The following is an 11,874-nucleotide window of genomic DNA, read 5'->3' as shown; positions in this document are numbered from 1 at the left end:
AGTCAATCTCTCCTCATACATCAGTCCTGCCATCTCCAGAATCAGCCGGATAACCCTTCGCTGCATTCCCTCGAAAGCAAGAACATCCTTCCTCAGAAAATAATCTCTTATGCGGGACTTTGTCAAATGCTTTCTGAAAGTCCAAATAAAACCATATTGACTGGCTCCCCCTTGTCAACTCTATTAGTTCCATCTTCAAAGAATTCCAACAGATTTGTCAAGCATGATTTCCCCCTCATAAATCCATGCTGACTCAGTCTGATCCTGACACTGCTTTCTAAATGCTCCACTATAAAGTCCTTGGTAATGGATTCGAGAATTTTCCCCATTACCGATGTTAAACTTACTGAGCGACCATAACATGATCACACAAAGTCACACACACACACACACACACACACAGTCACACGCACACACACAAACCCACACGGACACACACACAAACTCACACACAAACCCACACACACACACAAACTCACACACTCACTCACACACAAAGTCTCACACACACACATTCACACACACACACGTATACGTACACACACACGAAGACACACACACGCACCCAAAGTCACACACACACATTCACACACACGTGTACACATACACACATACACACGCACACACATACTAAGACACACAGACACACATCTCCACACACACTCACATACAGATACACATGCATACACACACTCTCACAGACACACACATTCACACACGTGCATTAAGACACACAGACACACACTCACACACAAACAGACATATACTTTCAGACACAGACACACACACACAAAGACACACACTCACACAAACACTCACATTCTCAGTAAGACACAGACACATGGTTAAACTCAGGCTAATGTCTGTTGCTGACATTTCTGTTTGGAGAAGCAGCCGTACGTGACAGCCTGAAGGAGGTGAAGTGTCAAGTGGGGCCTGCAGACAGACTGAGGCCTAATTTAACATCCAGACAAAAGTAAGCAGCAGGAAGTATCCTCTCCATTGAATCTGACTCTGGCAGGGCAATTTGATGCAAGTTATTTCAGTTCAGAGTCAGATTTTTAACTGCAACAACCTGTGTACATGTTGAATCTTTAACAAAGGCAAAACGTACACTCACTCAGCACCTTTCGAAAGCACCAAGCATCTCAATGCACTCGACAGCAGCTGAAGTATTTTTATTGGAGGTGTGTTCGAACTTGGAGACATAGGAGTTATGTTGTATTCAGTAAGCTCCGACAAGCGGTAAGGTGAGAACAGAGAGATATCCCCTCAGCTGAGGGACAGATATTGGCCACAAACTGGGATAACCCGCCCTGCTCTTCAAAATATCACCCTGTTACATCCACCCGAGCAGACATCCTGGGCTTGGTTTATCTGACAGTGCAGCACTCCCTCAGTATTGACCCTCTGACAGTGCAGAACTCCCTCAGTACTGACCCTCTGACAGTGCAGAACTCCCTCAGTACTGACCCTCTGACAGTGCAGAACTCCCTCAGTACTGACCCTCTGACAGTGCAGAACTCCCTCAGTACTGACCCTCTGACAGTGCAGCACTCCCTCAGTACTGACCCTCTGACAGCACAGGACTCTCTCAGTACTGACCCTCTGACAGTGCAGCACTCCCTCAGTACTGACCCTCTGACAGTGCAGCACTCCCTCAGTACTGACCCTCTGACAGTGCATTCACCTGACGAAGAGGGTAACCTTGAAAGCTAGTGAATTTACTATCAAATAAATCGGTTGGACTTAAACCTGGTGTTGTCAGAATTTTTAGTGCGGCACACGCTTAGTACTGACCCTCTGACAGTGCAGCACTCCCTCAGTACTGACCTCTGACAGTGCAGCACTCCCTCAGTACTGACCCTCTGACAGTGCAACACTCCCTCAGTACTGACCTCTGACAGTGCAGCACTCCCTCAGCACTGACCTTCTGACAGTGCAGCACTCCCTCAGCACTGACCCTCTGACAGTGCAGCACTCCCTCAGTACTGACCCTCTGACAGTGCAGCACTCCCTCAGCACTGACCTCTGACAGTGCAGCACTCCCTCAGTACTGACCCTCTGACAGTGCAGCACTCCCTCAGCACTGACCCTCTGGCAGTGCAGCACTCCCTCAGTACTGACCTCTGACAGTGCAGCACTCCCTCAGCACTGACCCTCTGACAGTGCAGCACTCCCTCAGTACTGACCCTCTGACAGTGCAGCACTCCCTCAGCACTGACCCTCTGACAGTGCAGCACTCCCTCAGCACTGACCCTCTGGCAGTGCAGCCTTCCAGAGCGCGACGACTAGGGGATTTTCACAGTAACTTCATTGCAATGTTAATGTAAGCCTTACTTGTAACGAATAAATAAACTTTAATTTTACATTGGGGAAGTTGAAGTTCCCAACAATTATTACCCTATTAATCAGACAATTCTGTGATTTGTCTATGTATCTGACCTGCTAACTCTCCCTGACTGGGGGTCTCTCGTACACTCCCAGATATGTGATTACCCCCCTTTTTTAAGTCCCACCATGTGGCCTCAGTTGTGGAATGTGCTGAGATATCATTCTCCTTAGCTGGGAATAAGATTGATTCCTTATTCAGTATTGCCTTGTCGTTTCCTCTTTTACAGCCCTCCCCCACCCCCCTCTGTCCCACCCCGTCCCATGTGAAGATTCAATCCCCCAGAATATTAAACAGCCAGATTTGGCTCCCCCTTCAACCATGTCTCTGTGATGGTAATATTATCATGTCCCTGTATGGTGCCCTAGTATGGTACCATGTCACAGTGGTTAGCCCTGCTGCCTTACAGCACCAAGAACCTGGATTCGATTCCCGCCTTGGGTCACTGTTTGTATGGAGTCTGCACATTCTCCCCATGTCTGCGTGGGTTTCCTCCAGGTGCTCCGGTTTCCTCCCACAGTCCAAAAGATGTGCTAAATTCTCCCTCAGTGTACCCAAACTGGCACCAGAGTGTAGCGACTAGGGGATTTCCATGTCAACTTCAGTTCAATGTTAATGTAAGCCTTACTTGTGACTAATAAATAAACTTTGATAAGGTTCACCATGGTGGGCTTCTGCAGAAAATGCAGATGTATGGGATTGGGGGTAATCTCGGTACTTGGATCAGGAATTGGCTGGCAGATAGGAGACAGAGGGTGGTGGTTGATGGTGAATATTCGTCATGGAGTTCGGTTACGAGCGGTGTGCCTCAGGGATCTGTTTTGGGGCCACTGCTGTTTGTAATTTTTATTAATGATCTGGATGAGGGTATAGTTGGGTGGATTAGTAAGTTTGCTGATGACACCAAAGTCGGTGGTGTGGTAGATTGTGAGGAAGGGTGTCATAGTTTGCAGGGTGACTTAGACAGGTTGCAGAGCTGGGCCGCGAGGTGGCGGATGGAGTTTAATGCGGAGAAGTGTGAGGTAATTCATTTCGGTAGGAGTAACAGATGTGTTCAGTATAGGGCTAACGGGAGGACTTTGAATAGTGTGGAGGAGCAGAGGGATCTACGTGTATGTGTACATAGATCCCTGAAAGTTGGGAATCAAGTAGATAAGGTAGTTAAGAAGGCATACGGTGTCTTGGCGTTTATTGGTAGGGGGATTGAATTTAGGAGTCGCAGCGTCATGTTGCAACTGTACACAACTCTGGTGCGGCCACACTTGGAGTACTGTGTGCAGTTCTGGTCCCCACATTACAGGAAGGACGTGGAGGCTTTGGAGAGGGTGCAGAGGAGGTTTACCAGGATGTTGCCTGGTATGGAGGGGAGGTCATATGAGGAGAGACTGAGGGATTTGGGGTTGTTTTCGCTGGAAAGAAGGAGGCTAAGAGGGGATCTTATTGAAACATATAAGATGATTAGAGGTTTAGATAGGGTGGATAGTGATAGCCTTTTTCCTCGGATGGAGAATGCTAGCACGAGGGGGCATGGCTTTAAATTAAGGGGTGGTAGTTATAGGGTGGATGTCAGGGGTAGGTTCTTTACCCAGAGGGTGGTGAGGGATTGGAATGCCCTGCCTGCTGCAGTTGTAAATGCGCCTAGTTTGGGGGCGTTTAAGAGATCCGTGGATAGGTTTATGGACGAAAAGGGATTGGTTTAGATTAATGGGTCAGTGTTTTTTTAAAAAAAAAACTGGTCGGCGCAACATCGTGGGCCGAAGGGCCTGTTCTGCACTGTAATGTTCTATGTTCTATGTTTAACTTTAATTAAAATCCTCTACTTGCCTGCCTTACTCACTGGATTCCTTGCATTGAAGTGAATGCCATCCAGCCTGCCCACACAACTCCCTTGCGCCTTTAGTTATCTATAATCTCTCTGCCATCCAGATTAACTTTATTCTTCTATATATGGCTGTGTATCACCAGCTACTCTCCCTCCACACTTCATCTCCCTGCCAAATTAGTTTAATCACCTCCCTCCCCCCGCCCCATTGCACCAGCAAACCCTTCCCCCACCCTCTCCCACAAGGGTTAGACCCAATATGGTCATCCAATCTGTACAGGTCCCATCTTCCCCAGAAATCAGTGATCCAGGAATCCAAAGCCCTCTTCCCTCCACCATCTCTTTGGTCACACATTGATCTGCCCTATCCTCCTATCCTCATACATACCGGCATGTGACACTGGGAGTCATCAGGCGTCCTTTCCTCATGCAGTAAGAATTGTAGTGATGGTTTGAAATTTGGCATTCTTACGTTTGTCCTGATTTGTGCAAGATTAAAAAACTTCAACAACGCTTTTTTATTAATTTGGCCAACATTTATTGCCCATTCTTAGTTATCATAGAATCCCTACAGTGCAGAAGGAGGCCATTCGGTCCATCGAGTCTGCACCCACCATGAATGCTCTCAACTGTCCTTGCGTTGCCTCAGGGCAGTGGAGAGAATTGGTTGTATCACAGGTAGGCCAGACCAGATAAGGATGGCAGATTTCCTTCCCTAAAGATGGATTTTTCCGACAATGATTTCATGGTCAACCATATCATAGAATTCTACAGTGCAGAAGGAGGCCATTCGGCCCATCGAGTCTGCACCAACCACAATCCCACCCAGCCCCTATTCCCCGTAGCCTCACGTATTTACCCTGTTAGTTCCTCTGACATTAAGGGGCAATTTAGCATGACCAATCCACCTACCTGCACATCTTTGGACTTTGGGAGGAAACCAGAGCACCCGGAGGAAACCCAGGCAGACACAAGGAGAATGTGCAAACTCCACACAGACAGTGACCCAAGCCAGGAATTGAACCCAGGTCCCTGGTGCTGTGAGGCAGCAGTGCTAACCACTGTGCCACCACGCCACCCTAAATTCCAGATATTCTTAATTGACTTCAAATTCCACCATCTGCTATGGCAGGATTCAAACCCGGGTCCTCAGAACAATCGTTGAGTTTCTGGATTAACAGTCCAGTGATAATTCCACTAGCCCATCACCTCCCCGTGTTCTCTTTCTGCACTGAATAAGAGAGGGGACATCACCCCAACTTTACAATCTCGCAGAACTGGGTCTGTTCCTGGTAGGTAGCCTGAGTGCATGTTACAGTGTGAGCTGAGGTAAGGGTGGGCTGGGTCCTTTGTGTCTTTGGAATTTAGCAACAGCTCCACTTAAATCTGGGTGGAGGGATCCACACAGTCTGCTGGGAGAGAGAAGCCTTTCCATATGACTAACTTGGATTGAGCTTAACTCAAGGGCCCCAGAGGTCAAGGTTGTTTGCATGCTTCTGTTAATTATTTGTTATGAAGAGGAGGTTGATTCCCCCTCCGAGAACTGACACCTAACCACTCAGAGGAGTACCGCGCCTTATAATCTGTAAACGTGAGTGTGAAGTGGTGCAACCTGCTCTTCAGCAACCCCTAGTGGTGAAATACAAGATAACTCCCTGACACTCTCTAAAATCAACAAGTAACAATTTATTTATCTAACCACCAGTGAACAAGTTAACTAAACTATTAACAAAGCGAATAAAACAAGATTCCAATGGAATGCTGTTCAGATAAATACAATTCCTACTCATTAACAAAATAAAATTTAGTCACTCTCACAATTAATGTGTGTAAATTAGGAGACGGAAGTGTGCAGTGGGACCTGGGTGTCACTGAAGGTAAGCATACAGATGCAGCAGGCAGTAAAGAAGGCAAATGGTATGTTGGCCTTCATTGCGAGAGGTTGAGTACAGGAGCAGGGATGTGTTGTTGCAATTATACAGGGCCCTAATGAGGCCACACCTAAAATATTGTGTGCAGTTTTGGTCTCCTTTTTTGAGGAAGGATGTCCTTGCTCTCGAGGGAGTGCAGCAAAGGTTTACCAGGCTGATTCCGGGAATAGTGGGACTGATGTATGAGGAGGGATTGACTAGGTTAGGATTGTTTTTGCTGGAGTTCAGACGAATGAGGGAGGATCTCATAGAGACTTATAAAATTCTAACAGGTATAGACAGGGTAGATGCAGGGAGGATATTCCCAGTAGTGGGAGAGTCCAGCACCAGAGGTCACAAACTGAAGATTTGGGATAAATCATTTAGGATGGAGATGAGGAGACATTTCTTCACCCAAAGAGTGGTGAGCCTGTGGAATTCATTGTCACAGGAAGTAGTTGATGCCAAAACACTGAATGTATTCAAGAGGCGGCTGGATATAGCACTTGGGGTGAATGGGATCAAAGGTTATGGGGAGAAAGCAGGATTAGGCTATTGAGTTGGACAATCAGCCATGATCGTGATGAATGGTGAAGCAGGCTTGAAGGGCCAAATGGCCTCCTCTTGCTCCTGTCTATGTTTCTGTATTTGCCGTCTTCTGGAATATTCTGATCCTTTTCTGTTGATTTTTCTGTATGGAACTTCTTTCTTTGGTACCTTTTTTATCGAGATGGTACTTTCTCTAAGATGTAAATGAAGCTGTGAGAGCCAGCAGTTCTCTCTCTAGAGCTGAACTAAGAGTTGATACTCTGGCAGACTGCAGTTGCTCTCTGCTTTTGTCCCACTGCCACCCTTCTTTTATACCTGTGATGACATATCAATATCCCCACAATATGATTGGTTCTAAGTTGTCAACACCATCAAATTCAAATTTTATAGATTCTCGGTATCCAAAGTGATAGGCTGAATTCAAAAAAATTCTAAAAGCCTGAAAGCCTGTTGCCTTGGTAACCCTGCTGCTTGGCTGTCCAACACAAATGTTTCAGTCTGAGTACTCCATATGTACTTGCTTTTTTTTTCGAATTCTCGAAGCAGAGACAAAGCACCATCTTTCTAAAGGGACTGTGCAATGCTTTCCCCTTAGCATTTCACAAACACCAACCTACAATTACTCTACCCAACTTTGACACCTTACTCTCTTTACAGAATGAAGATGGGTCTGTGAACCGGGACTTTAAGAAGACAAAGACAAAAGAGCAGGTTATGATGGCGTTCAGAGAGTTCACCAAGGGAAACAAGATTGTTTTGGTAAGTTTATTTGGTGGGGATGGGGCTGCTTTTGGCTGCAACGTGGGCAAGGATGTGAGCGTTTCTCTCAAAGGGCACAGACGGGAGAGTGGGTCAGAGCCTCCCCCTTGAATTGGGAGAGGGAGGTGGGTGGGCACTGGCGGAGGCAGGGGCTCTCTGATGGGGTGAGGGAGAAGGTGGAAAGGGCTCTGGGAATCCAGGGGAGGAGAGATGGGTGACAGGTTTAGGGAGCAGTGAGGAAGAGGGCAGCTGGTGGGGGTGGGGGTGGAGGGAAACGGGGAGGATGGATGTGGAGGAGGGGGAGAGAGAGCAGGAGGTTACATTGAAATTGTTTAAGACACTAGCTCGGCCTTATCCAGTTCTGGATGCCAGAGCTGAAGAAGGACATGAAGACTTTGGCGAGAGTACAGATAAGACTGACAAAAGTGATTCTTGTTTTCCTTGGAGAAAAGAAGGCTGAGCAGAGACTTATTCGAGATATTTAAGTTCTTGTGGAATACGGACAGGATAAATAGTGAGAAACTGTTCCCACTCAAGACAGCATCACGAATGAGAAGGCACAGATTCAAACTCATTGGCAAGAAGAGTAAAATTAATAAAAGGAGAACAAAGAAAATTACAGCACAGGAACAGGCCCTTCAGCCCTCCAAGCCTGCACTGACCATGCTGCCTGACTGAACTAAAATCGTCTATCTTTCCGGGGACCATATCCCTCTATTCCCATCCTATTCATATATTTGTCAAGACGCCCTTTAAAAGTCACAATCGTATCCACTTCCACTACCTCCCCCGGCAGCGAGTTCCAGGCAGCCACCACCCTCTGTGTAAAAACTTACCTTGTACATCCTTTAAACTAATGCGAGGAACAATGTTTTAACCCAACGAGTGGTTGGAGACTGGAACAAACTTCCTGAGAGAGTGCTGGAGGCAGATTTGATTGAGACATTTGAAAGAGAGTTGGATAGCTATTTGGAAAGAATGTCCAAGCTTACAGAGATAAGGCAGGGGCATGGGACAAGATCAAATGTTCTTTCATAGAGCCAGTGCAGGCTCGATGGACTGAATGGCCTCCTTCTGCACTGTAAAGATTGTGTGACTCTCACTCTGCGCTTGGAGAGCAAAAGGGAAGGTGAGATTATTCACTGCAGTGATTCCCTCGTTCTGTCTGTTCCAGAAAAAATACCTCGACCGTTTGAAGTTGATTAAGGAAACTCTGGAGGGTTCTGTTTTCTTCAAAACTCATGAGGTGAGTGGTGTTTACTTTCCGAAGAATTATCGCTCAGCACTGGCATAAAACAGAAAAATGCTGCAAAATCTCGGCATGTCTGATAGTGTCTGTGGAGAGAGAATAGAGCCAATGTTTTGAGTCTGATGACCCTCGCCCAAGCGATATCCAGCCCAGTCTCTCTCTCTCACACAGACAGAGGGTGATTCCCCATCCTGCTACGCTAATTTTTCAGCACAGTGAATAGGGAGGGTCCCGCGGAGGAGGCGGGGGGGGGGGGGGGGGGTGGGGGTGCGATTCAGGGGGCTCAGGCAAGTGGTCATGCCCTGTGAGCATCTCCCAGTACCAGACATCTGGTGGCGTCTGATCTGCACCACAAATTGGGCGGGGAGTCACAAAGACCATTTAAGCAGCCAGTTGACTCTCATTAGCAGGCCGGGGACTGAAGTCTCCTGAAGTCCAGGCCTGCTAGCATCTCCCAGATCCCCACCAGAGTGTTTCACTCCGCAGGGTTCAGCCTAGCTCCTCACTTTAGGGAGCCAGCAGCTTGACCCTGCTGGAGTTGGGGGGGACAATCTGGGATCCCCTGGAGGTCAGGGGGTAGGGGTGGTGTCCTCTGGGCATTGGCACTCTGACAGTGTCAGCCTGGGCTCCCTGGCACTGCCTATCAGATACCTTGGCACTGCCCATCAGGCTTGGGGCAGTGCCAAAGGGTGTGGCATATGGGGGCAGGATCTAGGGATGATTAGTGGGGTGGTAGGTCCCACTGCCACACTGCATAGGGGTTGGTGGGGAAAGGAGGGAGACCAGAGATTGGGGTGGGACTGCGGAGTGGGACCACAATCAGAGAGACCAGGGGAATCAGTGGGGGTGACTGGTGATCATGGTGAGCAGGGGGAGGTGGCGGGGGTGGGGGGGAGGGGGGGTGGTCGTTGGAGAGTCAGGCTTGGCCCAGGAATGGCTGGGGGCCAGTGATTGGGCTGTGGTGTGGGGGGGGGGGGGGGGGGGGGGGGAAGGCGGGGGGGGAGCGGTGGAGAGCCGGCATTGAGTGGATCGCAGGGCTGGCCAGCAATCAGGAGGCCGGCAGTGTGGGGCCACTGCGCATGTGCCGATCTCGGCACAGACCGATCTCGGTGCTGACTGATCTCAGCACTGACCGATCATGGTGCTGACTGATTTCGGTGATGTTCTTGGAATGCTGCCGGGATAGTTTCCTGGAACAGTGTGTGTTGGAGCCGACGAGGGAGCGAGCTATCTTGGATCTGGTGCTATGTAATGAGGCAGGTAGAATTAGGGAACTTGCGGTGAAGGATCCTCTTGGGGACAGTGATCATTGTATGGTGGAGTTTCTGGTGCAGATGGAGGAGGAGAAAGTGGGTTCCCGGACACGCGTCCTTTGTTTGAACAGAGGGGAGTACAGTAGGATGAGAGAAGAATTGGCGAATGTGGACTGGGGGAGCGTGTTGGAAGGTAGGTCTGCTGAGGAGCAGTGGAGGATCTTTAAGGAGATCTTTCTTGGTGCTCAGCAGAAATTTATTCCGATGGTCAAAAAGGACCATAGGAGGAGAGGTAATAAGCCGTGGATAACGAAGGAGGTGAAGGAAAGTGTTAAATTAAAAGCGGAGGCGTTTAGAGTAGCTAAGAGTAGTGGGCGAGAAGAGGATTGGGAGAGGTTTAAATGTCAACAAAGATTAACAAAGAAGTTGATAAAGAAGGGTAGGAGAAAGTATGAAGCTGGGCTAGCGCTTAATATAAAAAAGGATAGCAAGAGTTTTTATAAATATATAAAAAGGAAGAGGCTGGCTAGGGTGAACGTTGGTCCCTTAGAGGATGAGAAGGGGGACTTAGTGGTAGGGGATGGGGATATGGCTGAGGTCTTGAATAACTTTTTTGTTTCGGTCTTCACGGAGGAGGACGTGAATAATTTGCCGGATGTTAGAGATGGAAAGGTGGTAGGACTGGAGGGTCTTAATGACATTACTGTTACTAGAGAGGTGGTGCTCGACAGACTGGAGGGGCTGATTGTGGACAAGTCCCCAGGACCGGATGGAATGCATCCGAGGGTCCTGAAAGAAATGGCGGAGATGATAGTGGATGCCTTGGTGGTTATTTTCCAGACGTCGCTGGATTCCGGGGAAGTGCCGGAAGATTGGAAAACGGCTAATGTTACGCCGTTGTTTAAGAAGGGTGCCAGGCAAAAGGCGGGGAATTATAGGCCTGTTAGTTTAACGTCTGTTGTAGGTAAAATGTTAGAATCCATCATCAAGGAGGAAATAGCGAGGCATCTTGAGGGGAACTGCTTGATAGAGCAGACGCAGCACGGTTTCATTAAAGGGAAGTCGTGTCTGACAAATTTACTGGAGTTCTATGAGGATGTGTCTAGGGCGGTGGATAGAGGAGAGCCGGTGGCTGTGGTCTTTCTTGATTTTCAGAAGGCGTTTGACAAGGTACCTCACAAGAGGTTATTGCAGAAGGTCAGGGGGCATGGAGTTGGGGGTAGGGTGTTAGCGTGGATAGAGGACTGGTTGTCAAATAGGAGGCAGAGAGTGGGGGTCAATGGGTGCTATTCGGATTGGCGGATGGTGACTAGTGGAGTGCCCCAGGGGTCGGTGCTGGGGCCTCAGCTATTTATCATTTATATAGATGATCTGGAGGAGGGAACCGAGTGTAGGGTGTCGAAATTTGCTGATGACACCAAAATTGGAGGAAAGGCAAATTGCGCGGAGGGTGGGGAGAGTCTACAGAAGGATCTAGATAGGCTGGGCGAATGGGCCAGGAAATGGCAAATGGAATTTAATGTTGGCAAGTGCAAGGTGGTCCACTTTGGTAGGAATAATGGTAGGAAGGATTATTACTTACCTGGAGAAAAACTGCAGCAGGCGATGGTGCAGAGGGACCTCGGGGTCCTTGTGCATGAGTCGCAAAAACCCAGCTTGCAGGTGCAGGCAGGTGGTCAGGAAGGCGAATGGGATGCTGGCCTTCATCGCAAGGGGGATTGAATATAAAAGTAGGGAGGTCTTGCTGTGGCTGTATAGGGCATTGGTGAGGCCGCAGCTGGAGTACTGTGTGCAGTTTTGGGCGCCGTACTTACGCAAGGATATTTTGGCCTTGGAGGGAGTGCAGAGGAGGTTTACTAGGCTGATGCCGGAGTTGAGGGGGTTGAGCTATGAGGAGAGGCTGAATAGATTAGGCTTGTACTCGTTAGAGTTTAGAAGAA

The 11,874-nt window shown here is 48.5% G+C and overlaps 1 protein-coding gene across 1 annotated transcript in view; it reads left to right on the top strand.

Moving 5' to 3' along the window:
• LOC145345570 (inositol-trisphosphate 3-kinase B-like) overlaps positions 1 to 11,874 on the top strand; it is a 135,600-nt gene that overhangs the window by 112,791 nt on the left and 10,935 nt on the right. Inside the window, exons 5-6 of the mRNA XM_080193407.1 lie at positions 7,331 to 7,432; positions 8,607 to 8,678. Coding sequence (XP_080049533.1) covers positions 7,331 to 7,432; positions 8,607 to 8,678 — 174 coding nt within the window. The remainder of the gene's footprint in view (positions 1 to 7,330; positions 7,433 to 8,606; positions 8,679 to 11,874) is intronic.

Source organism: Carcharhinus amblyrhynchos, chromosome 7 (assembly GCF_965287045.1).
Source record: "Carcharhinus amblyrhynchos chromosome 7, sCarAmb.v2.hapA, whole genome shotgun sequence".
NCBI classification, from domain to species: Eukaryota; Metazoa; Chordata; class Chondrichthyes; order Carcharhiniformes; family Carcharhinidae; genus Carcharhinus; species Carcharhinus amblyrhynchos.
Note: the sequence above shows the minus strand (reverse complement) of the source record. Positions and strands in the feature narration are given on the sequence as shown.